Source organism: Phaenicophaeus curvirostris, chromosome 17 (genome assembly GCF_032191515.1).
Source record: "Phaenicophaeus curvirostris isolate KB17595 chromosome 17, BPBGC_Pcur_1.0, whole genome shotgun sequence".
In the NCBI taxonomy this organism is placed as follows: Eukaryota; Metazoa; Chordata; class Aves; order Cuculiformes; family Cuculidae; genus Phaenicophaeus; species Phaenicophaeus curvirostris.
In genome coordinates, this window is record NC_091408.1 from 3,102,717 (window position 1) to 3,130,276 (window position 27,560).

The 27,560-nt window shown below is 41.8% G+C and overlaps 1 protein-coding gene across 1 annotated transcript; it reads right to left on the bottom strand.

Moving 5' to 3' along the window:
* Positions 1 to 2,728: 2,728 nt before the first annotated feature.
* On the bottom strand, positions 2,729 to 27,560 carry PTPN11 (protein tyrosine phosphatase non-receptor type 11). Its single transcript, XM_069871303.1, has 16 exons — positions 27,394 to 27,560; positions 22,527 to 22,649; positions 21,237 to 21,431; positions 20,695 to 20,887; positions 19,412 to 19,528; positions 18,790 to 18,903; positions 16,131 to 16,227; positions 15,048 to 15,127; positions 14,773 to 14,931; positions 13,960 to 14,091; positions 12,918 to 13,072; positions 12,179 to 12,246; positions 11,378 to 11,529; positions 7,469 to 7,581; positions 7,169 to 7,269; positions 2,729 to 6,190 (listed from the first exon to the last, which is right to left on the bottom strand). The coding sequence occupies exons 1-15, from the start codon at positions 27,405 to 27,407 to the stop codon at positions 7,200 to 7,202; spliced, it is 1,782 nt and encodes a 593-aa protein (XP_069727404.1). The 5' UTR covers positions 27,408 to 27,560; the 3' UTR covers positions 2,729 to 6,190; positions 7,169 to 7,199.

Consider the following 27,560-nt stretch of genomic DNA (forward strand, 5'->3'; position numbering starts at 1 on the left):
AAGATTGCAACTAGAAAAAAACAAACGTAAACTGCTTAGACATAGAACTATGAAATAAAAGACCAGAAAGAATCACAGCATCTTCCAGCCTGATTTCCAACACAAAAGAAATTAGGGAGTTTCTCCCCCTCCCATTTCACATCCAATAACAGCAATACCAAAACTCAGAAAAGCACCAGCATAAGAATCCAAAGATCTTTCCTCCATCAGGAGCAAACGCACACAAAGCTAAGAAACACAGCGAGATGTCAAGATGCAGCACGCTAGAAATGTCCCCTCCAGCAGCCGGAGGCATACACTGGGAGAGCTGGGTTTTTATCAAATCAAACGTTTTGATCTCTGAATCGTTACACTGTCTGACTCCGTGGGGAAAACAAGACAGCAACCAGCACATTAGAATCCTTTGAAGGTGTCTTTCCCAGCCATTACAAAAGAAAAAGAGGAAAAAAAACAGATACATGTTTAAGCCTCAGGCCCCAGCTCAAGGCAAAGGAAGATTTCAGAGACTTGAGGCACAAGCACCGTGCGAAGGGCTCACGAGGGGGATCCCAAGCAAAAGGATGAGCACACGGAGGCTTAAAAAGCCCAGCAAGGTGCAACACACAGGGACGTGAAAAAGGAATTGCTACCCTGAACACGGAACCTTGGGATTTGCACCAGCTCTGCCAAAGAGAGCTGCACTGGAAAAACAAATTTCTTTGAAAACAGCAAATAGGTTGATTGAAGGACACCTTCAGTTTTTCCTGACCCTTGAGCTCTTCTTGTTACAGGATCGAAGAGTGGCGCGAGGCATACACCTTCCCATAGAACAGGAGGTGAGCTTCAGAGTTCATCCACCCTAAACACGAACTGCATAGGAGATCACCCTGAAAAAAGTCAGCCGAAGGTTTTACGGAGATAACAAACTTGTCCTTGAGCAATATCCGATCATCTAGGTTTGTACAAACACCGAGAGCGCTGTGAGAATAAATTCCATCCATACTTACCTACACAGGGTAAACAAAACCACAACACGGCCGCCCAGGAGGAAGCAGGAGGTGCTTTAAGCGCCAGCCCATCACCATCGCTTCTCAGACTGGACCAGGCTCCCTCCCTCTCCAACCCTGAAACAGATTATAAACCCATTGCCATACACAGATTGATGCAAAATATAAGACGCATCCATAAAAAATAATATATCTTACTCTGCGGGATAATCGTGCCTTAAACCCGAGCTGTTCTACATAACCACTGTCCTCGTTTGAGTTCGGCTGATACGTGGATCTGCAGAGGCCTCAACCACGGGGCTTTGCCTCCTTGCTGCCACTTCAGCAGATTATCTCCACGCTTTGCCATTGCCCCAAGATTAAGCTTGTTTTACTACAAATCCAGCTGATATTTGTGCTGCGCTCATGCTGTCGGTGCTACAACACGCAGCATCTATTTCCTAAAACGCTGCAGGATGGCTCAGCTGCATTTTCAGCACTCGGCCCCGAGAGCAGGGTCGGGGCAGAGCAAAAGCTTAGCGGAACCTTCCCTTGAACTGAAAACCCTTTTGGTACCTCAGCGAAGCCACTCAGGCTGCCCAGTTTCTGGGAATCAATAACAGCAAGAAAATGCCTAATGGGAACATTCCCAACAGCTTCAAGAGAGAAAAAGCAGTCCTAGTTGACCAAAAATTACACCAATAAGCAATAGTTACGGCCACGCGTACGCTCTTCTGCTCCAGCCTAGGTAGGACATCACATTTTTGGATGCTCTGTAGCTCCAAGCGCTAGAGTCAGAAATGTTGATAGCTTTTGAAGTATGGTGGCAGCAGCTGGCAGAGGAGCCTGGGGTGTAGCACAGCGCCTTTTCAAAGCACCAGCCTCTCTTTTTGAGTCACTGCATGGTGCTGGGATAACAAGATCCCAAGAAACAGCAGAGTTCCAAAGACAAAGCGTGCAAGAGAGAAAACATCTGGAAGGAAGGAGCAGCAGGAGGGAGAGCAACAGCTTCTTTCTCCCACACTCCAGAAGAACTGGTTGCATCTAAGTGGGATGTGGACAGAAAGAAGGGGATTGTCCTTCCTCTCCTCCAATTAAAACTGATATATTACACACTAACAGCAAAAAAGAGAGGCCAATCTTCCCCCATCCTGGTTTTGAGCATGTTCCATACGAAGTTAAAAAAATCAGGAAATGAAGGCCAAGTATGTGAATGCAGAGCAGGAAAGAGAGCAGAGGCAGCAGCACAAGCACAAGACTCTCAAGGCCAAGAGCCACCAAAGGCTGATGGGAGAGGAGAACCTGGACAGCAAGGGGAACCTTCCCCAGGGCAGCCAGCAGGAAACGGGTGGTGGAAACACGAAGAGAAAAGCTCAGGTACATCACATGGAACAAGAGTTTTGCTGCCCTGGCTCTCAGGAAGGATAACTGCTCTCCAACAGCATCTCATCCCGCGGGGGGCTCGGTACGACTGGGAAACACGGTGATCTGGACAGGAAGACCTGTGCCCGTACGACACCATCCTTTCCGGCTGCAAGCTGGTGAACAGAGTAACTGACAAATCATCTTATGAAAATGATTTTTATTTCTTTTTTTTAAATTCTTTTTTTTTTCCTCCTTTTTTGGAAGTCCCGATGTTTACAGATATGTTTTTGTTTCTGATCATATAGCTTCGCAGCAATAAAAACCACAACGCAGCTAGCAGAGCAGCTGAACTAAGACCCATAAATACCAGCACAGAAAACAATGGACAACCACCAATATTTCTATACATTAACTATTATTTTAATGTCACATTTTGACAATTGTAAAAGGTCTACAGAATGTATGTGGGCAAAAGGCAATAAGTGAGTCTTTTGAAACACTAGATGTATAATAAACAGCGCATTATCAACATTTACATGATTCACATCAAATTGATGACATCCTAAATGTATTCCTTTTAAAGGATAGAGATTTTTCAATAAAATATTACATTTCATTTAATACTCTGGTACAATACTTCATACATTGCAGGAAAAAAATAAATGCAAGGTCTACTCCACCTAATAAAGGGATCCTTTTTCATTAGTCTTTAGTACTGTAATAAAAAACAAATCACAATAATGTCATAAATAAACAGGCTTGAAATTATTAATTATGTTTCGCTATTTAAAAGGGAGAAATTAAAAATTAATTTGAAATAATGAAGTTATGGGTAGCAAATCAAAACCTGACAACACATCCTAGTACCAGCTATGATTTTTCCCATCCCTACAACAAAAAAGGAAATAGGCTTTAACTTTGTTAGATGTATCCTAGTTAACTGTGTTTCAAACACACATCTTAAGAGGAAAAAGTAAAGTTTGGTCAGGATTAATAGGAGAACCAATCAGTCCTAACAACAGTTAGCAGAAATTAAAGTGTACGCTATAAAACATTCAGTAAATGAAGTCTGCAGCAAATTCATGCTGGCATAAATTACTGTGCCTTAGGAGTTGGGTTAAAGTTTCCCTTGTGGTATAAAATCTTCTACAACAGAACTGCATCCCTTTTCCATTCCACTGACACAGCAAAAGCTGGTAAATCAAGGCTTAAAATTTATTCTCTAAAAACTCACTAGAAATACATGAAACCCACATTCACTTCTCTCCCCTGAACCAAAAGACGTTTCTCTTTCTTGCTTCGTCTGTCATAAACCCCAGCCATTGTTTAAAATAAGTTAAAAATGCTTTAAGAATCATCACCCCTCTCGCACCAGTGCAGGAAAGGCAGACAGGTTTTACTTTGCAGGGTCTCCCCTTTGGCGTTCAGCAGGGCCAGTTAAGAGAGGAGTATTTAGCCACAGTCTTTCAGATCCCGTTCCCCCTCAGTGACGTTTTCCCACCATATGCTCCCCAGGATTAATACACATTCTGCAGTAAGAATTCCCTGGTTCCAAGAAAAAAAAGAAAATCCTACAGCGGCAGGTTCTAAACAGCTAAAACGAGGTCATGGGAGGCAACTTGATGTTGGCAACGTAACTGATTGCTGCTTACACAGGTCAATCTTTTCAGATACATCACATTAACTGAGTTCATAAGAGTTCAGATTCATTCAGGATCCTTCTCCTGTTCCTCTCAACTTCTCTCCTGACTTTTCCATTTGGTGCAGGACAGCTCCAAACCTGACCATGCATTCCACCTTGCGACAGCTTATGAAGAGTAGAATTTGTCTACTCTAGAGAAGAATTTAACTGCTCATTTGCTCTATGCAAATATCAACACTTATAGCTGATCCCTGTTCAGTGGATGAAGCTGTAAGCAGGGACAAGAGAGGAAGCAGGCAATGTCAAACAGGTATCTCGCTACCGAGTGAACAGATTTCTCTCTCATCAGGACTAGAAATTTTAGATTCAGAAAGGGCATGAGTATTTATGAGTAAAGTATAAGGCTCTGACATGAAAACATGTATTGTGGTATGCTGGTGACAGGAGTTCCAAAAAAAAGCTCCAAGCCTTGGAAGACAAAAAGGACAACAGGCAAAGTAACAAAATTAGGCTTAACGTTAAAGAAGCACCTTCATTCCGTTCAAACAAAGTGTTCAAATATTTGCTTTTGCAAAGCACTCTCAGGAAAAGGTAATGGAATCTCCCGCTTAACCTTTCACAAAGCTGCATTAATTACATTCCAGGCTTTAGCGTAGTTCACTAGTAAGGCCAACAACACAAGCCCGTTGGCCCTGCACCCTCACACTCAGCGATTTAACGCAGCGCTCACCACCTGCACCTGTGGTATGAAAATGGCAATAACTCCTTCACCCCACTTAAGTCACAGAGCTGCCCCAGAAATACGGGGAAAGACATTGGTGAATGCCACCAGCGCCCACTCCTAGGGACCGATTCTCCCACGATCGCACATGTGCAGCTACTGATGGCTTCACAGGGAGCTTCTGGTCCAGATAACTGGACAGAGCAAACAAAGTCAAGAAACCCAATTAACTGGCAGCTTAGCAGCAGCTCTTTGTTCTGGAATCCCTAGAAGAGGACTTTGTATCATCAACAACCATCAGAAGTGGTTTCAGATGAACGTGACTCTAATCGGGACAGCAAATTCAATACAGCTCCGAAAGGCACTTCAGGTAGAATGATCATAAACTCCCACCTGATGGAACAAACCAGAACGAGCCTGCTGGCCTTGCTGCCTGCACTGCCCTTCACCTAAGGCAACTGGAGTGGACAGCCAGCTTCCATGCACTGCTTTCCCCACACAACTTTAATTTAGCCACTTACATTAGCATAAGGCCTTACAAAAAAAAATAAAAATAGAAGGCTCAACAGCTTCCACTTCCCTGGCAGAAGGAGAAGAGGTTACCTTACACAAAGGTAACAGCCTGCACAGAGGGTTACTTGTTTCACTGGTTTTAATATGCTGTCAAGGTGTCATCATGCAACTTTTTAAAATACCTTAACTCTGCCAGTTCAATTTCTTGCTTAATAGACGAACAGAGACAAATTAAGAGACAGTGTCCTCCCAAACCGCTAGGCTATTGTGTCTTTTGAGAGATACGGTAAATTTCTGTTTTGGGTAGAGAACATGTAAAAGAAATTTTGATTGATGTAAAGGCTACCTTGCATAATTACTCAAAAATAGCCCACCCAGCCACTCAGCTAAGTCATAATCAAAGCCATTACTTATCACAAAAAGCACCTTCATATCAATAACCGCTCACCCTTATGAAACTCAGTCTGAGCTTGAAATGTATTAGGACTAATTTTATCACGTAGCTGATTCTAGTCACGCTGGTGATCCACTATTTTCAACCAATCAAGTATTGTTCCCATCAGTATTTTACATTAGTGTAACGGGTTTATCCACATCATTGCTCTCCCACCACCCCCCCAAGAAAGAAAGTATCCCACAATTGCTCAAATAAGGAAAAAAAACCCACCTAATAGCCATACTGTGAAACAGAAGTACTATCTAAAAAAACAAATGGATGACAGTCCAACAGTTTGCGGGATTCAAAACTGACTCCACAAAGTAAGTGTCTACATTGTAGGAAGGATTTCCTTTTATTTGGAAAACAAGCAATTGTAAATCAGGTATTGGAGAGAAGAGATAAAAACAATCTTTAGGTGGTCTTAAGTTTTTCCTACTGTTGAAGGATTAAAACCGTAAATAAAAAGGTACGAAGCCCTCAGAGTTCACCATTCACATGAAGCTTCTTCCACCTCTTTCTTGACCTTTTTAAAACCAAATTCATTTCTGGGGAAGGAAGAGAGAAGAAAATAAAACATTGTTTAGGAAGAAACTAGACATTATACAGGGTTGCTCAATTTCAACTCCAGAAACCCTTAAACTCAATGAAAAGTCTCAAACTTATAAACTTGCTTATAAACTGCCTGCTACTTTGGCAGTAGAAGATGAGATTGGGTATAAATTCAGAGAAGGTCCTTGGACTAAATGGATGAAACACGCTTACAGCTCCCAAACGGAAAAGGGAAAATAGGATTCCTGTAGTCTTTGAAAGCACAGGGGGAAAGGTGACAAAAGGCTTTAGATTAGAGTCCAAAAGAAGTTAATAACTAAAGACACCTTTAATTCAAAGCTATTCCTTTGCTGTGTTCACAGCCCATTAACCAAAGAATCAGATAAACCTACTAGCTAATAACCAATACATACATTCAGTTGACTGATTGCAAGAACCAAATTATAACAGATATTTAAAACATAACAAAGAGAATCTACACATTTGTGTCTCAGCAAAAGCAAGGATTTAATTTATGACAACACCAACTGCTCACATCACACAGGCACAGCAGTAACCTTGAGGCTGAGCACGAGATTAAGCGTTCTTTGAATCTCTTTAGAAGCAAACAAATCCTTATCATCAGCCAGGAGATTGCTTATAAAAGACACGGGAAGTTCAGGCTGTAGTTGTTACTCATCTTTGCTAGCGCACAGAATTTCAGTCTCCAGAACAAAAAAGCCTTCCAATTTATGTCACTGGTGACTCAGGGCAAGAGAACAAAAGGCCAAACTACCAAGGCCGATATCCCACGTAGTTTTGAAAGGGTAACCTAGATGCAACTCAATCGAAATTATCTTCTGGAATTTAAACACCCTAAGGGGTATAGATTACACACATTTCAGACATTATAACCTTCTCATAGTTCAGTTTTGTGTATGTTTTCTCTAAAAACTCCAGGCCAGATGTGTACATTCACTTCTGAAAACACGTACCTGCCTTTGCACGAAATCTCTGTACATCTTCTCATCTGAAACTTTTCTGCTGTTGCATCAGCCCCACATTTTCATATACTCTAGCACTATCTTCTCTCATTCTGAAATGAAACACAGACTTACAGTCCAAAGATTCTACTTTGAAAAAGACACATTTGTGCACACAATATAATCCAGTGACGATTTATTTTGCTCAACGTAGTTTAGGAGCAAAGCACAGGGCAACATTCTCATCTGAGGTCCCTGAAGATTAGTTAGAGCTGTTCAAAACTCACACAGGAACAACAGAAGCGAACTTACTCTGGACACGTTGGGGTTGGGGTACAAGGTGGAAGAGGGCTCTGATCCCCACTTGTCTGGTCCGATAAAGAATATTTAATGTTTGTGTATTCGTGACCTTTTCTCTTACTCTTCTGTGACGCAAAACACAACAAAAAGACAGATTTTGAATTACTAATAAGAAGAAATCATTGAAGTAGCAAAGAAATTACTGACAGTGTATGTTTTTAGAAAAAAGTTTTGCCCATGGACAGAAAAAGCTCAAATCTGCAGGTAACACACACAACATGGACAGGACCTAAAGGCTGACTTTAGCTATTTGTTAAAAGACCTGAAAAGCCTCACTTTTCAATATTCCTCTTTCCACTACCATTTCCAGCAGAATGTACCGACCTTACAACTCAACACTTGTACACAATCTTCATCTTACTTGGCAGAAGAAACCACACTTCATTCTTTAGTAGACAGTACCAGCCAGTGGGCTTCCCACTGACCTTATTTCCAGCTTGGAGATGTGGCCAAATGAGTAACAGCGTTGTTTGCAAGATCTCTAATAAAATAACATCCTAGCCCATTAGGTTTGATATAAAAAGAACCCAAGCTGTTATTTGTATTCGGCAGCATATGTTAGAAGCTGCAGCCAATTGTGCTGGCATTCATCTACAGATACTGAAGGCTCCAGCAAGCAAAGCTATGCTAGGAAAGAAAGGGGATACGGCTTCCTTCATTTTCAAGACAAACATTCATAACACATGCATACGCTGAAGCCTACATATAAATTAAAGCCTCAGTTCAAAATTCTGCAGGGTACTGGGTTTGGAGGGGTTTAGAATGCTTGAAGCAGCACTAAATAACCACCCTGAATCAATCTTACAGAGGTTGTCAGAGCCTCTGGGGTGCTCTGGTTGCTAAGTTTCTATTAAGAACACTGTACAGCCATGCAGAGATGTGCTCAAAATTTGCTCAACTTAGCCTGCTATTTTACTGAATTTCTCCCCTTCCAGCCTCCTACTTATTCCCGACAAATGCCTTTTAAACAGACCCTCAGTCCAGATCAATTACCTGGAAGGCTAAAGCTAAAAAACAAGATTTAAATAAACCACAAAGGCTCAAACTCCACTGCAGTCTACAGAGTTATGGGTACAAACCCCTCACCCACCAAGAATATCCTGAAGCCTGAAACCAGAGCTTAATTTCCACCACCCCCAAACCTGCACGATGAATGTCAGCTCCAGTTACAGATGTACTGCACGGTAAAAACAACTTAAAAAGAATCAGTCAGTTCTTCTATTACTTAAGCTGACTGCAACAGATAAAACAAGCCAAGAAAAAGTAGATATCTGGCTTTTCTTCCTTCTACTTAAATCACTGTAATTAACCTTTCCAATTCAGAATAACAGAACTGTGGTAAGAACTGCTTGTGTCCTAGATGTAAGAGAACATACACGTTTCCCACAGGGGAAAAACAAACCACAAACCCCAAAACAAATTCACTTTCCTTTTCTTCGACACTTGTAAGATGACAGGCAATATTTAAGATAACACTTAATTCTATGAAATCCCGAGGTTCTCAGCATTGTGATGCAAGATGGAATGTTAGCAGAACAGCGATTTATTTTTCCTGCATACAAACAAAAAGCAGGCAAACGGATGCAGCTCTTCTCATATCCACTTCATCAGGCCAGCTGGTTGTGAGTCCTGCATGACAACAGGCTAGCTAACACGACTACCTGATTTCATCAGAGATGGCTTGTGTTCATCACACAGGGAGCGCAACCTCATATTCTTTCCTATAAAGGTGCCCCTAACTGACTTCACCAGGGTGTATTTGTTTTTTTCAAACTTGCACGGTTTGGAACTGCAATTGAAGCAAGCATAGAAAAGAAGCTAAAGTTTCTTAAAACACAGCATTTCATTCCAAACTATCTTTCTGAGTGATATTCAAGCAAGCGATGGGACGAAGTGGAATGGTGAAAAGGGGGAGATTGAGGTGGAATCTCAGGAAGAAATGTCTTCTGTGAGGGTGGGGAGGCCCTGGCCCAGGTTGCCCAGAGCAGCAGTGGCTGCCCCATCCCTGGAGGGGTTCAAGGCCAGGTTGGATGGGGCTTGGAGTAACCTGATCCATGGGAGGTGTCCCTGCCCTTGGAACTGAATGGGCTTTAAGGTCCCTTCTGACCCAAATCATTCTATGATCCTGTGATTCTGCATAGGTTTCTGCTACTCAGCCAGTTTTTTTTCTGTTCTATTGGAACAGGCTTTGGAGCGTTCCCAATTCACCACGTTTTTTTCAGGGCAGTAGTTCCTACAGTCCCCACAAAGCTTTGCTTTTGTCTGAGAAGTTCTATATTGTTTTATTCCTCCAGCTGCCACTAGCCGTAGTCATAGGTCGAGACCTCCTGAGGTAAATCAATGTTCATCTTCCAGTCTCTTAAACTTTTATTCTTGTGCCTTCTGAACTACTAACAGAACACAGAATGACATACAACTAACTGAGCCTCAGCACTATAGGAAAATACAGTGCTCCACACAGTAACAAAACACTATTCAAAACCCACTACAACAATCAGGAGGAAGCTGCCCATCTTCTTTTAAATGGCAGCAGCAGAAAGAGACCATATTCACAAAGCTGAGGATATAAGGCTTGCATAATTACACCCACAGAGATATGCTCTAAGGCAAAGTGAGACAACAAAGCCAGGGGGAAAAAAAAAAAGTACACCTGAGGGACTTCTTGTTCTTCACTTTGTGTCTAATCACCATCAGAGCACACAACAGCTGTCCTGGGGAGAGGAATAAAGTCTCGATCCTTTCTGCTGAACAGAGCATCTACATCATGTAGGCAAATACAAAATAAGCTCTGCCACACTTCAGAGCAGCCAGACATCACACAGAAGTGCCAAGCCCGAGCTGGCACACTCCATCTCCAAACAAGATTACATCTCACACCTGGCATCACACTAACCACACAGCTCCCACATCTGTCTGAGCAGTTGTGAGGGTTTCTCTCCTTCTGAGCAGCAAGGCAGCTGCAGAAGGGAAGCTACTGAAATTCTGAAACAAAGATAAAAATCACAGATGACCAGAGTTAGGGCAGGGAATGAAAGCAATAGTGGGGAGAAAGTTAGATCTTCACAATAAAAAAGGTAATTTCTGAGTGCAATGAAGTACTTAAACAGAAAGAGGGAGGTGAAAGTCTTGCAGTTGTCACTAAATATTCAAAAACTTCTCTCATCTTACCATACCAAATCAGTCCCCTAATCGCTTTTTGTTGCGCACTTTATTACAAAATCAGCACACTCATTTTTTAAATCTTTCAGTTTGATATACTTACCTCTTCCTAACAGACATGTAATTTAAGACTCCAAAATACATATCAGAGCTACTACCATTCAGATTTGATTGTCGTACTTTAGAAATACAGTTAACAGATTGGAAATCTCTTTAAAGCTCAACAGAGCACAAGGTTCTGTATTAATTAACAGAGCTTTATCTTTTATTCTACTTGCACAGAAAGCTAGATATATTAAAAAGAATTTGAGATCTGGGCTGCAGGGACTGAGGGACAGGATGCTATCCATGCAAACATTTTTATGGAAAGTAAAGCACCACCAGCTGCAGTCACGTGGAGAAGCCTCTCAGACTAATTATCTTCTTCCTCGGCAAGTGGCCAAACACACCATTTTTTATTTTACGATTTTCTAATTCCACCTAATAATTTAAGCGATTCTTAAGCATAATGAATTGAAATACAGGCTGACTTCTCTCAACACTGTTAACAGAGGGTTACAGAGCCAGCCTTTTCCCAATGCATTAGTTATACAGTCAGCAGTCACGACTCCAAAAGTCACATGCAGCAATCGAGCAACTCTGCCCCCTGTTCCAATAATAAGGTGGTTCCTATATAATATTTTATACCCAGGACAAGTGTACCTGCTCCTCTTCAATTCTGCGCTGTAGCGTTTCAATGTAGTGCTGCACTGCCATGTAAATAAATCTGTACTGTGCTTCTGTCTGAACCATCCCTGACCGTTGCGATCTCACCATCTGAATGGTCTTTGGAACATCAATATCGCAGTCCACACCTAGGAAGAATCATCAGCACATTAAGAACAGTGAAATAAACTTTTTCTTTGGAGAAAAGATTGGCCTCATCTTCCAGCAGAACGCAGTGCAGCAGAACAATCTTGCAATAAGCAAGACTGCTAACGTTTAACTGATTCATCCTTGACTGCTAACATACAGATCTGTAGAAGCGTAGCGTGAAGTGGAAAGCTGTCCTGAGGGAGAAAACTGCACCACTTTACACTGTTCCAATATGCCTTTAAAAGCAACCCAGCTCAACACATATGCCAAGTTAGTGTTTATGGCACTTTACGCATAAATACAAGATGAGTCTCCAAAAAACAAGTTACTCAGATTCAGTGTGCATGAGTGCACGGACAACAACATGCCTGTGAATGATCTGAAAAGGAAAACAGAAAAAGAAATAATATAAATAGTAAGAGAAAAAACATTCAGATTCCTGGCTAATCCTCAGCTAAAAGTTTTCATTATGCGGAACGGAAGCAGGGTTTCAGCACTTCGATTCCAGAGGAATGAGCAAGTCCCTTTTATGCCAAACATACACACTGACTGTAGCATCAGTCAAATTCTTTATTCTGTCAACTCTCCTGCTTTACCATGATGCACCCGTCAACATCCAACAGAGAAAGAGAAGTGGGGCAAACCAACCTTTTTCTCTTATGATGTCAATAAGAATATCAATGACAATGAACGTTCCTGTTCGCCCAATCCCAGCACTGTAAAAAGAAAAAGGGGGGAAAAAGAGTTAATTGTTTTCATCTCTCTGAACAAACATAAAAGCATTAGTCCAAGTAGAAGTCTAACATTATGAGATATTAGATTTCCAATCTATAGCCAGAGGCAAACCAAGTCACACAGCCAAAAGTAACTACAGACCTAATCAATTTAACGTGGAAGGGACAGAAGTCATAACAGCACCTCTGTATAGCACTGAATCAGAAGAAAACTACAAGGTCTGAACTAACATTTCCTTGCCTTCTAAGAAGTATCTCATTTGTAAGCCAAGACTGAGGAGAGAACGCTCACAGGGGTGGGATGGGGTACCTGAATTTCCATGCTCCTGCACCCGAAATGTACCTAGCCAAGACTGGTACCACCTCCCCACACAACATCAGAAATCCTTACTCATGCAGACATGCACACTCCGAAAGACAGCCTGCTTCAAAGGTAACCATTTGACAACCATCTAGAATACATCATTTTGCAAAACAGAAAGCAAAACACCTTGTAAGATCAAAGACTGAGTAGCTCTCAGGGAAAGCTGGCTTCTTTTAAAGTTTTCAGTTCTCCCCTGTCAAAAAAAAACCCCAAAAAACAAAAGGAGGATCCAACAGAACTCCAAAGGCATGGAGAATAGAAGCAGGAGAGGCACAGTGCATCACCATACCTGCAGTGGACAACGACTGGTCCCGCATCAGAAATGCTCTCCTGCTTATGGTGCACCTCCTCTAGGAAGTCTAGTACACCTCCAGGGTCACTTGGGACTCCGTGATCAGGCCAAGTCCTGAAGTGATATTGCCAGACTGTTCTCTCTGTGTTTCCCTAGAAGGAAGATGCAAACATGTGAAATGAAATTCTTCAGATCAAAATCCAGCTAAAATGAATTATGTGGCAAAGCTTAGTCAGATCAAAAGGTGGCATATCCAGCCTGCTGCTCAGTATACACAGCACCATGACTCTTAAAGGAGCAAAACACAGCAGGATGAACTCTGGCTTGAGTGACAAGTCAATCACATCACCTGCGTCCTCAGCTCCCTCTTTCTCATGCAGTTGTTTCCAACCACATTTCCATCCTCACCTTATAAGCCAAGGCAAAGTTCCATCTGAGGATGACCTACACCAAGGGACCTTCACCTGTCATATCCATCATTCATACCTATCAGCACTTATCTCACACATCTCTTGTCACTCCGCGTTGCATCCCACAGACATTCCAATCTAATCCATCCTGCTTATTTCCTTATTACACAAGTATTTTTGCACCCTGATCCAAACTGTTCCCTTACAAGGAAGTGCTATTTCCATGCTAGTTCACTGTTTCCTTCCTCATCTTTTGTATCCCTTCCTTTAATTGTTCTTCCTACATACTGGATCCACACACACCATTTTCTTCTAGTGCAACCATCTCCATGAAAGGGAACAAATGCCTAGTGGGATTACTTAAAAGCATTGTCCCTCTTTCCAGATTTCCTCAAAGCTCTGCAGCCATGCATCTTCTGCCAAAAAGTGCTTAGGTATAAGAATCTTCAGTTATCCCAAGGACAAAGAGGAAGAAGTATGGAATAAACCTGGAGCTTCAAAGAAAGACACAGGGCTCAATTTATTATTCTCTTAGTGCTTTTATTGATTCAAAAGAAACAGCCTATTTCTGTATTTTCTTTTGTTATCTGCAACCTAAATTAAAAGGACAGAGTGTTTAACATACTCACCTGCCCAACTTTAGAAAGCTTAAGTTCTCTTAGTGTGTAATCGTGTGCTGCACTCTCCTTAACATTCCTAACACGCATAACACCATACTCCTTTAGGGAATATTCATCAGGCCAGTACTTGACGCATTTACTCTGCAAGATTATAAAAAAAAAAAAAAAAGAAAAAAAGGCAAAAAAAAAAAGAGCTATCAGTAAGAAGAAAGGCTGGCTTGTAAACTGGTTAACAAGCACACTGCTGAAGCTTTCATTTCTGAATACAAAGGACAATTACCAGCACCAATAGGACAGTTAGCTGACAAGGTAAAAACATTTTAGGAAAAGGTTTTTTTCCTACATAACAAATACCAGATATTTCACACAAACAGGGACACGCATCCTCTCCTTTGAGAGGCTTTAATGATCATCTCAGTACCTGGTTTGCCTTGACAGGTTCAAAACTCAGGGATTAAAATACTGCTGCTTGTACCCCAACCCAGATAAGGGCTTCAGAACACTGAGAATTTCCAGTGCAATGCTACAGCCTTACAGGCTACTCTACAATTAAAACTCAACAGCCTGCAAAAGAAACATAAGTCAAAGGTATAAGCCATTTTTAGCAGCAACGAAACAAGGATGTTTGCTTTTTCATCACTTGGAGCAGAAAGGGCTAACATAGAGCTCCAATTCAATCACCAAAGGAACAAAACATTGTTCCTTGTGGCGGGGCACTGAAGCCTCAAGTGTCAGTAGCTTTTCAAATGTAGAGTTTTTGGTGTGCTGCTCTTCTCTCATCTTTGGCCAGGAATACATTCCACTTTGAGAGCCTGTTTTTACCTTTCCTCTTTCGACTTCTTTTGTTGTCATAACAATAACTCGAGAATTCTCCTGGAACACCATCCTCCAGAAATCATTCACTGTATTCTGTAGGCAACCTTGAGTAGCAATGTAGCTTTTTTTTGGCTTGGAATTGTTGCACTTTGTTTCAAACTCAGGCTAGAGAAAAAACAATTAAACAAATGGTTACAAGACTAACTTGGACTTAGGTGAGGATGTTAAAGAGTAGAAATGGGCTGCGCCAACGAGATTCCTGTAGGTAGGAGTGTACTTACCATAATAATATTAGCATTGATATAGTCTGAAACAGGTTCATTTGGATCACCATCATGTAGAACAACTCTGGTATGATCAACTGGAAGAATATAGATGTATGTTAAGCACTTGCATCCCACAGTTGTGAATCATAGAACTGTTTGGTTGGAAAAGACCTTTAAGATCATAGAGTCCAATTGTATTTGTCCACTACTAAACCAGATCCCTGAGCACTTAATCTGCCCGTCTTTCAAACCCCTCCAGGGGTAGTGACTCCACTACCTCCCTGGCAGCCTCTGCCAGCGCCTGAAAATCCTTTCGGTAAAGAATTTTTTACGGATGTCTAATCTGAACCTTGCCTGGTCCAGCTTGAGGCCATTCCCTCTCATTCTATCACTTGTTCTTTGGGAGAGGAGATCAGCACCCACCTCGCTCCAACCTCCTTACAGGGAGCTGTAGACAGCGATGAGGTCTCCCCTTAGCCTCTTTTTCTCCAGGCTAAACAACCTCAGTTCCCTCAGCCACCTCTCATAAGGCTAATATATTTTAAATATAAATTTTAAATATCCCACAGACAGGTACAGTTCTCCCTGCTACCAGAAGCTCTCAGGTTATCAAACTCAGTAAATTAATGGCTAGAATATTCAACTTATCTTTTTTGCCATTTCATAAAACAAGTTGTTAATTCATAACAAGCCAAATCAAAGTAAGCATTCATACCCCCAGTAACTCATGTGTACATGGACAGCCAAGCACTAAGTCAAGACAAATGGCTGCTGGATTTGCACCACACAGTTTTTTACCGCAAATTAATCCTCTTAAATCTAAGCATTCCATTTTGCTGAATAACAGTTTAGGGATGTGATGCTTTTAAATGAAAGCTGTAGATAAAACCAATATTTAAGAATCAAAATATTGGTATCTACAAAGTGCAAATATTTGAACATCAATTGGAAATTGCGTGGGCTAATACTGACAACACAAGAGGGGACAATATCACTGAAGGGAAGAAAAAACATAGCAGTGATTAATTAACCCTGTATTTACAAGTTAAAGAAAATAAAGCATAGGCTTACATTGTAATTAAAGGAATTAATACTTACAGGGTAAAATGTTTTTGTATCTATTTTTGTTTTTGTTTTCCTGACGCTGACCTTCTTTACGACTATAGAGGAGTTTGCACTCTTGCTGCTGCAGAGTCTAAATGAAAACAGCACAAGAAACTGGTTTTAATAAAAGCAGTACAGACTGTTGTACCAGCGATTGCTTTTACTTTAAAGCTTGGGCATGTCAAGCACATTTGCTCACTTCTATTTCAGTCTCTGATATCATTAGTGCCTCACTTAGTGACCTTGGACAGTTAGGCTCATCCTAAAGACTGGGAAACCAAAGAATAAAAGCAATACAGGAGAGCTGTGAGGTTTCATGCTGTGAAGCAAAGACAGAAGACGTATCCCTATACAGCATTGCTTGCTTCTACTAACAACGGGTGAAACAGCTCAACCCTTGCCACGCTGCAAGAGTGTCTCAGGTGCCATTATCACCTTTAATACTTTGAAGCTTCAGCCACGTGAAACAGTGCAAAAGAACTGAAAGCTAAACTTTGCTAGCAGGTTAAAAAAAAAGGGAACAATGAAGTTCATGGAAATCATAGTTTCAAACACGTCTTCACTTCACACAGTTAATTATTGCTTTGAGCATCCCTGAGGAGAGATCCATGAGCAGCAGGACTTCTAACAAGCCATTAAGAGATGTACATGACGCAACAATAAATCTGAAACACAGTCCTCAATCTCATGACAACATCCAAGCATTAAGCTCAAACAGCTATTTTTCAGTGGCAAAAACGTTACAAGGACTGTCAACGTTTCTGTCTAGTGGTTCACGGGACAAGAGGTACATCCTTAAATACGCCTGAAGACAAGTAATTTATGACTACCATCTGGACTGCCAAACCATAAACAGCACAGGCAGAGATCCATGGACATCCTGGAGTTTGCCCCCCTGCCTCCTGCCACCGAGGCCGACAGCGAGAGCTTACCTGAGGTGAATGAAAAAGCACGACACTCAAACTGCTATGAGAATGCTGCATTTCCAACAAGAGAGTGGAAAAAAATAAAGTTTGGTGCTGACCTCACTAACATCAGCAAAGGGGAAAGAGAAGTGGAATGTCTCACAGGTAAAACCTTTCATTTCTTACATTTGCTTTTTCTATAAGACTTCTGGCTTCCTAGCAACTGCTGTTCTCCAGGAAAAGCCAAAAGACAGGAAAACACCTTGCTTCTAAGGACCAACTGATAAACCCATTACAAGACAAATTTATTCAACAAAGAGCAGAGGTCAGAAAAGAAGTCATAATTTTCAAGTAATAGTTAGGTCATATTTAGACAAACCAACAATCCAGCCCCAAATGCACTGTACAGAAGTGCTTCCCTCAAGGAAAATAACCCAAACATTAATTCACACAGTTTCTGGTAAGCCAGCTTGAATTACAAGAAGGGCAAGCCAACAGGGCACACTTTTCCTTTTTATGCTCTCTGAAAAAAAGCAGGGTATGCTTCGAGTGGGCAGAGGGGAAGAGAGAAGAGAAAGATTAATCCTCAGTTTATGATTCCCCCACTGCTATGACCTCATCTTCTTATATCCCATCCACATTCGTAGAGAAAGGTTTTACCTTTGGTATGTCTTATGCTTTGCATGGATTTCTTTTTCTCCTCCTGACAATAATCCTGGAACAGACTGGACTGTACATGATCAAAAAACAGTTTCTTCAAGAATGGTTGTTTTGCAAATCCATCTCTATTCGAGAAGTTGCTCAAAACAGCATTACAGCCTCTCCGACAGAGGCCAGGACTTTCTAGTTACCTGTTGCCACCTGCTGGTGGAGTTGCAGACTCCACTGTGGTTTTCTTAGGTCTGTGCTTCAAACTAGTCCATTACATTTAACATACTTCTAAGCTTTTGGCCATGACCACCACGTGCATGCAGCTGCTAAGTGACCCCAGTTGTCAGAGAAGGGTTAGGACCCAAGCTAGATTCGAGTAATCTGGAATACCTTAGTTAACACTCGTATTTAATTTGTTCTACTTGAAAAATCAGTTTCAATTGTATTTTTCTCCCCTGAAACCATTAGGGCTTCAAAGCAGAGGAGAGCGGAGCCAGCACAGGTATGTTAGACATGAGGGGTGTGCAGGTAAGACAAAAGGAAACAGACTTCCAGCTGCAGGCAGAGAAAGGAAACACGGAAACAAAATAAAAATACATCTCCAGCAGCCTAAGGAGACATACAATCAGTGTTGCTTCATCTCAGAGCTTCCTACCACTACTGCTTCACAATAGTTTTAGGATCCAAAAAAAAAAACAGCTATCAAAAAGCATCAAACTCAATGGTAGGATCATATATGGACTGAGAAATTACGCTGAAGTTTTGTAAAGCAATGGTACCCAACCTCCCAAACAGAGTGCAAATCAGAACATCCTCTGCAACAGACAGCACAGTGCTACGTATCAAATTAATAGCATTGAAGAATATAATTAACTCTTAGAATCAGAAAAAAAGGCAAATATTTCAATCACATTGCTAGCAGATACAAAACTGGTAAAATGTTAACAGATGCTGTACCTGACACAGGAGATGGGAGCAAGAACAGGGAGTTGAAGCAACAAAGGGGCAGATGAGGAAAAGTCAGGAAGGCAGTTACAAATCTGACTTGTTAGCAGTGTAGAGATTTAATACTGTAACACTGAAATGCAATGAATTACCTCAAATTCTTCCCAGAAGCCCTGCTTGACTTTATCTGTAGTCTCTGCCAGCTTGCTTAGCTCTCGCACTCTGCTTTCAATCTCTGCAGCATTAATACGGGTGGTATTCAGAGGCTAAGAAAGACACAAACATTAAACAAAAGTATAACAAATGACAACTGTGAGAAGACAATTAAAGCCCAAATACCCTACACGAACTATATTTTATACAGGCAATTCCAGGATCCAGGCATCTATTTGGACTTCAAAACTTTACAACTTGTACAACGAAGGGCACTGAGGGCAGAGAGGAAGGGGGTAGGGAACAATTGGTTTTACATAAAGTCTCACGGTTTTCTTCAACTTGTTTCATTTCTGGACTAGTCCTGCAATCCCTATGGACCACGATGAAAACCAGAGAAGTTCTGTGTACAACAGAGACCGAGTCTGTCCCTTCACATGGATATGAAAAATTGTTCCCATTTAAATAACCAACTTCTTCATCCAGTTTCATGAAGTATAGTTGTTCATTTTTGCATTAGGAAAGAAAAACAACGATGTCCCACAGAACATATGGAAAACGCTACTCTTCAACAATATATGCTGAAGATAAAGCTCAGCGGTGCCTTCTCCATACACTCACCTGCTTGAGTTGCAATACTGTGCCCAAAGTTTCTACCATAGGGTTCTTCTTGTAATGTTCCACTAGATCTGTCAAAGAGTCGAACTTCTCCCCTCCACCAACATCATATTTTAGATCCTTGAAAGACAAACGGTCATCAAAATAAACGCACTTCATACAACGACATTTACACTAATATTGTATTTAGGCAAAGCAACATAACAGAAATTCTCTTTAAAACCATAAATAAGGATCCAGTAAAATCCTTCTGCTAAAGGATGGTAGAAGCTTCATAACAACAGACACACACACAGACACTATGGGGGACATTATCCTTTTTGTCAGCTAATAGCAAATAATATTTTCTGCCTTTCTGCCTGAGCTACACCATCAAAATCCAGCAGACAGCTTTGGAAACCATTTCAGATTCCTAAGAACCAACAGCTCCTGAAAGGTCGGCACCTTGACTGGCACCATCCCTATCGCAGGGAACCCACGCTAAGTTATTTTACTCGATGCCGTAACTGCTGCTAGTAGATCACTGCGAATGAAAGGGGTTTCATTAAAAAATGCTCGTAGTTTAACTTCTAAAGCCTTGGTAGGCCGCTTCTATCTCCAAACTGTATTTTAATGTACAACTAAGATGTTGCACTGCCTTTTAAGACAACACAAAAAAAATTACAAAATCTGTGATTTTTTTTTTTAAATAGTAAACCATGGGCATACATGAAAATATCAAAAGACCACAATGTAATGATAATTCAGTGAAGAACTACCCTATATTAAATTCAAGCTCTAGATTTAAAATCGTTCCTTGCATTCAATACTCAAACTCTTCACAGAATGTTGACCATCTATCAAATCCAACTTTACAAACTGACAGGAGAGACAGATACACTCGGATGGGTCTCTATTTATCCAATTACTGATATTTTTATATAATTTATCCAGGAGACTGCAACTTGCTTAAGGAGATTGATGAACATGAAAGGCTCCATCAGCAGAAGATTTGAAACAGACTTCTGATGCAATCAAACACCAATCTATTAGAAGGTACTTGACAGCACAGCACAGTCAGACACGATTAAGTCAGGCAAGTGGTCAAAAAACTCTAAACACTAATAGAATTGTGATGCTATCAAATTAGTTGGTTTGATTAAACAGATGATGTAGAGCACAGAGTACCATGGGGAAAGGGGAAATTTATTCGGCTCCCCGTAGCAAGTGCAAGATGGCTCTCCTGTTAGAATAAATCCAGCACCCATGGAAGCTGCCCTGTTAAAGCAGCTTGTGCTTCAACCTACCTGGCAGTGAATCATGACATGTGTCACTTTAGATTTCCCATCATTACTCTCTCCTTTATCATCTCCTGTCCGGACAGAAAGAACAAAGTCCCCAGGGTGGCTTTGACTCTCACGCACAAGAAAGCTTCCATGTTTTCCTTTTTCTGTTAACAGTTTTTCAGCTTCTCTTCCAGAGAGGTGCCCATGAAACCACCTTTAAATAAAGCAAGACATAGACAGGTACTCATCATTCCAGCCATGGCTGAATCTGCTTGTTCTAAATATTTATTATAAAGCAAAATGCTTATGTATACTGAACAATGTCCATGTCTACAGAAAGCGTCAGTTTTTAAAAATAAAGAACAAAATATGCCTTGGAAGTATACATGTACATACACAAGAGTGCTAATAGAAACATTTCAAAGCAAGCAGTTCCAGAAGCACTGAAATTTGCATTTCACACAAGCTCCAAATAAAACTTCCCTCATTCAAGGCATTTATTCTTCATTTATTTTCTTGTTTATTTTCACGGACATTGAGCTTTTCACCACTATTTGTCTGACCTTTCAGATGTGGGATCAGCACAGTTCAGCGGGTATTTCAGCTCTATAACATCTCCATTCTTTTCCTTCAGCTGTCCATGATGTTCCATATAATATTGGACCAACTCAGCCAATGTAGCAAACTTCTCTCCTCCATAGAGGTCATAGTAGTCTCCAGTGTTCTGGATCTTGATGTGAGTGACAGCTCCAGTTCGTCTAAGATTCGGAAAAAAGCCCACACAAGTCAGCTGATTTCCAATCAATCACTTCTATATTTAGTGTTCTGTTGTCCGAGTTAGAGAAATCCATACTTACATACGCATCACCTTCCAACTGAAATATTGCAGAAGAGCTAAGCTAGTGCACTTTTGCAGGGTGATACAACCACAGCTCAGTGGCTTGCAAGAAGGGGAAGCGGCTGTCCAGTCACAAAGAACAGGGAAAAAAAACTTAATTCTGTAACAGGGGGATCCTTGAACCAGTGCAAGCTCTGAAGCCTCACAACCTCCAGCAGAAATCCCTCTGACCCCCAAGAATTGCGCGCACACAAGCACAAGGGGTGAAGGGGTGAGGATAGAACTCAGCATTCTCAAGACATCCATCAGAGCTTGTTTGCTCCTTTCCCTAGAATTTCACACTAACTGCTAAGATTTTTCCTTCAGTACACAGCTGCCTTCGCCTGATGCAAGTCATTAATGTAAGAGAGTGTGGGAGCAAATGAAGAAAAGCGCTCTTACAGAGCCCCCTTCTGCTCAACAAGGCCCATTATCTCAAAGGTATCCAAGCAGCATTACCGTTATCACCAATCCCACTTTTCCCTTTTCCTTTATCTACTTCCTCTTGCCGTCCTTTCCCCATCCCTACCACTACACACACGGCGTCAGGGGACAAGTGTTACAAAAGGCCTATTTTGGAAGCAGCTGCCTTTAAAACTTGCTGACTTTTCCTGTAAGAAAAGAGTCTGGAGAGCATTTCCTTGCGCGTGTTTGATCAGTAATTCACATTGTCTCTGCTCCCTTCAGGTGGCCATCAAACAGATTTTTAAAGGGCTATACGTAATACTGTTAAGAATATACTTCTGATTCCCCTTACATTTTCCTAGGACCTACAGTGTCCTCAAGTTGGCTAAATTATTTGAGAACCTTTTTGCAGGAAACAGGAGGGGGAAAAAAGGGGGGAAAAAAGTGATCCGTGCATTCTTTCACCTCTTACAAGCAGTTCATTTACAACTCTTTCAGCATAGAACAGCATCAAATGCAGACTCTTACCAATCTGGGAAGAAAGAAAAAAAAAAAAAACATTTAAACTCACCTAACAGAGAGCGTAAAGTCTCCTGGGTTACTTTTGCTGGGCCGTGCCAAAAAACTACCATCAACTCCTCTTGTTAACAGTAGGTTTTCTGCCTCCACCCCAGTAATATTTGGATGAAACCATCTATAAAAGGTTAAAAATAAAGCTCGTTAATAAATAAATAGAAGATTGTCTGGTTTTCAGAGTTCTCTTACATGATAAGACAGAATAGAACAATCCAATGGCTTCAAAACCAGGAAGTCCTGAATTTTGTCCCTAAATTAATAAGAATCTCTATCTCAGCAGAAAATACAAATTGTACATTTCGTATTACATTGCAATTTTACATATTGGCAAGAAACGCTTATGAAATCAAAAACCTATACCTATACATATTCAAACCACTTGGTTTAAAATGATACCAAAGAAAGGTCTACAACCTAAACAGAGACCACAAATAATGCATTTTCCTTACTCCTGGACGACAGGACACACAAAGAAACTGAAAGACAATCAGGGAAAATACTTAAAAAACATCTGAAGAGACACTTCACAACATTTAAAGGTTAAAAACATAACAAAACCTCATGCTTTAGTGCTCAGGCCGACCACCAGCTAGCAGGGGTCAGGAAGGAACTTCACTTGTGGACAACCTATTTCACTGCCCGGTCTTCTTCCACCTTCCTCAAGGGAACGTGCTACTGAGTGCTGCCAGACACAAGAGCACCGCTCTGTCTTCCAACTACCATGGCAATTTCTCCAGTCCGAATATATCCCACTTAAATACAAACACTGAGGAATCTCATATTGATATTTGCCACCCACAAACGGCCTTCTGAGTGACGAACATCATGCCCTGCCAAGGCAGAGCTGTATATGGGCTGCATCTCAGCAGCTCCGTGCCCCCACCTATAGCATTAACTTTTAAGAGACTTATTCTTAGCCATTCAGTTAACACATCTGCGTTTTCCCTTATCTATAATTAAGGATTTTTATTGCACTCCCGCACTACTACACTACATCTGCATGTTCCGGATGAAAGGAGTTTTTGATGAGGCACAGTTTTAGAAGACAAACTTAAAAACCAAACAACAAACCACCGTGCAGCCCAGTGACAGAGACGTGCACGCAGCAACTAAGAACTGGTTCAGTGGCTTTGTCAGACTTGCGTTTGGCAATTAAAAGATCATCTTTATTTCTCAGAGTTCCATAAATCAGACGCTATGCAGGGCACAAGTGAAAATACGCATCCATATCTGCTGAGAGAACACACGCTGCTGCTCCTCTTTGTACACCCAGTTCTTCGTTTCTCCAAAGCAAAGCAAAACATCAAGGCAAAAGGTTCTGCAACCAATCTCACTGCAGATGTGAGAGCCCTATCTCTAAAAAAAATCACAAAGCATTTCTGATCATTCCTCAGTCAGCAATTCAAGCTAAATTGCTAAAACAGCAAAATATGTGAGAGCACATCTAAATTTAGGGTTACTCTTTCAATTGTTTCAGCAATTCCTTCTATACTGAAAACTTGACAATATTCCTACCAAGGCCATATCCAGCCTGTTTTTTTCAGGCACAGATTCTCACGGAAACATTCCGGGGAGTTGTAGAGATTCCAGAACATCCAAACCCTTTAGCGAGGTGTTCAAATGGGAATTTAGGATTACTTATGCACCAATTTCATTTCAGAAGTAAATTATTCTTCTTGATATTCTTGCTTTTTTCCTAGGTAAGGATTTTCTGCTTGCATCAAGAAAATCTAGTGAATAGTAACATTCTTAACTGAAGAACAATGAAAAAAATCAAACCTATGCACCAAAGGTCATGAAAAAACATATTAAAAATAATGCCAAGTTATTACAGCAAATGGTAATGAATTAACAAATAATGCTAAATTTATCTACCAACTACTCTAAGGTCAAGAAAAGTTCTGCTTTGATGCAGTCTCACAAAAGAAACTGCACGAGCATTGGCACTTGGGATGAACTGAACATTAACTTATATATTTCAAAGCATGACAGGTACCACAGAAGCTGGTAATATATTTCTCACTCTTCCACCTGCAAATTTTATTTCAATTACAAGAAAAAAAACAAAGAAGCACAATAGAATCTTGAAAAGTTCATAAGCTTTTTAAATACACACAGGATTCCCAGAGACCTCTCTGCAAGTTTTTGAGTTTATATTCAAAAAAGTATAAGCACACAAAGGAGAAATTATTGGGATTAGCCCTACATATTTATGACACGGAGACACTACATAAACTTTAATTAATACAATACATTCTGTACCTTATTCTAATGCATCTAGAAGTAACCGTGCACTAATGTTTAAAAATATATATAACAGCAAAATAATAATTTAATGAACAGAAAGGAGTATTAAGAATTTTTGCTTAGAAGACAGGAAAAAAGAGGACAGATTGATAAAAAATTACAATCTCCCCCTTGCATATAAATACACTCCTACTGGAGATGGCAAAAGTAAAGGTAGCACAAGGAAAGCTGCATCTGGGAGGCCAATGGAGTTCACCGCACTTTATGCAACTCCTGCTCTAATGGTACCTTGTACTCCTGCTCTCTCATCTCTGTATTTTTGGCTTTGAGTAGGAAGATGCATTTGTCAGCCACCTCAAATAGAAAAATGGGGGTGTCAGTGATCTCCGTTAAATGGTTCCGGACCAGGGATCGAGATCACTCCATTTGAAGTCCTGCCATCACATGTGCGCTTTTGAACCTCAGCGGCCACATCCCTTCCAAAACTGGAGGAGAGCACAGAGGGGACCACAGAGACGATACCAGTGACACAAGCCCCGCAGAGGACTTTCTCTTACACTTCCTTTTATAGGGATGGAATGCATTTTAGCTTTTTTCTTTTTAAGCTTTCCTCCTTCCCCCTCTATTAGGAGCAGGTGCAGAGGCTGTCACAAGCAAAGGACATCGCAGCCAATAAATACAATCAAGAAAGTACCACACGCACACATAAACCCACACACTAATTAAACTCACTGTCCTCACCAGGCATGGAATACTCCTTACAGCAACCCTGCTCCAGGGGGTTCAGCAGACACCACTCTAATTCCCTTTATTTTACAACAGAACGAAAATGTTGGCAGAAAAGTAACCAGAGGAATAGCAGGGGTCTCATTGACAAATCTAAGGGGATATCAGCAAAGCAAGAAACCTTTTGCTGAAAACTAATACATGGTAGGAAATAAAGCCTGACGCAATTCTCTCTTTTTGTTGTCAGCACAGTCACAAAAGATGAGCAGGATCTGTGTTCTATGTCAGACACTGCTGGTATATTTCTCTTACCAAACTGAAGAGAGAAAAGGAAAAAAAAATCAATAATTTTTTTCCATGCTGGGTTTTTCTAATCACCTTTTCAAAAGCAGGGAGATTAAATCAGTTCTGAGGCTCAGCTGTCACAACCATAGCACTCAGGGAGGCGGTGACGGGTAGTTTAATTACTCCTATTTATAGACTCATCAGTTTATATTTCTCATCGTTTTTCAGTCCCCCTCACAAGTTACAATTTAAAGCTCTGAGCAGAATAAGAGGATTACTCCTGACAACAAGGAATTTCGCAAGTGCTTTGAAAAAACACACTTATTCCAACGTGTGAGATCTAGAGACCCCAAACACCCTTCAGAAGACCCTAAATTCAAATTCAACCACAAATGGCCATGGACTGAAAACCGACCAATCTAGTTTCTACCATCTTAAGCAGAACAAGAAAGAGGACAACCCAAGGTTGAAGAAGTTACACCTTAAGAGATATTACTTAGAGATGTATCTAATTTCAGAATAGTATGGTAGATAAGAACATATACACCTTTCTCCTTTTTATGACAGCAATTCCTCTAAAGTCTAACATTTACATTAACCTCTCAGCCCTAAAGGGACTGCTAGAACAAAACAAACACCAAAACGCATTACAGACAGTGAGAAGCTACAAGGAAAAAAGATCCAACTGGTTATCACTGTGATCCTGCAACACCAAAAGGCTTTGAAATCAGACCAACTGCTGCTAATGAACCTGGTGTCACATCAGGTCAGCTTCTGAACTCACATTTTAAAGCTGTCTCAGGTTTTGTTTCAGTAATGTCCCCAGAGCTGGGCTGCTGACAGCAATGCATCCCCAGCAATGCATCCTTTCCCATTTCCAATACCAGGCTTGGAACCGAGGGACTGCCACGGGAATAACACCCATTGTTTGGCTCTGGTTCAAACGCATTGGTGGATGCGGGGAGGCCTGCTCGAACCACCCCTTGAAGCCCTGGTTACTGTGGCAGTGTTGACCACGCACCCAGCTGCCCCCTCGCCCCACCAGGCCTGAGGCAGCACTATCCCACGGGGAGCGATCCCGCTGGGGAATCACAGAATGGTTGGTGTTGGAAGGGACCTTAAAATCCTGCCTTTCCTCCTCACATGCAGAGAGCAGGTGGGGACCTCCCTCCGTGCATCCTCCTGATCCCACCCACAGCCCGCATCTCCCCACCAGCAAACCCCACAGAGCGGTGCAAAACAGCAGGTAAGCGGCCTGGGAATCGCAGAATGGTTTGGGTTGGGAGGGACCTCAAAGATCATCCAGTTCCACCCCTGCCACGGGCAGGGACACCTCCCACTGGATCAGGGGCTCCAAGCCCCATCCAACCTGGCCTGGAACCCCTCCAGGGATGGGGCAGCCACAGCTTCCCGGGGCAAGCTGGGCCAGCGCTTCCCCTCCTCAGCGTAAAGAGTTTCTCCCTAAGACCAGGTCTAGGGGAGCCGAGCGAGGCCCAGCCCCGGGGCGCTCCCGCCGCAGCCCCGTGCGGCGGGGCTGGGGCTGCGCTGGGGCTGCCCTGCGGCGCGTCCCCGAGCACACCCCCCCACCCCCGCTCCCTCCTCACCTCCGCGATGTCATTTTCCCCCGTGGCCCCGGCGGGTGGCGGTGCGCCCGGCCGCCCCCCCCCGCCGCCCCTCTCACATGGGGCCGCCGCGGCCTCGGGGCGCGCGAACAACGGCCGCCTCAGGGCCCGGGGGCGCGCGGCGCGGCCCGCCCTGCGTCACCGCCGCC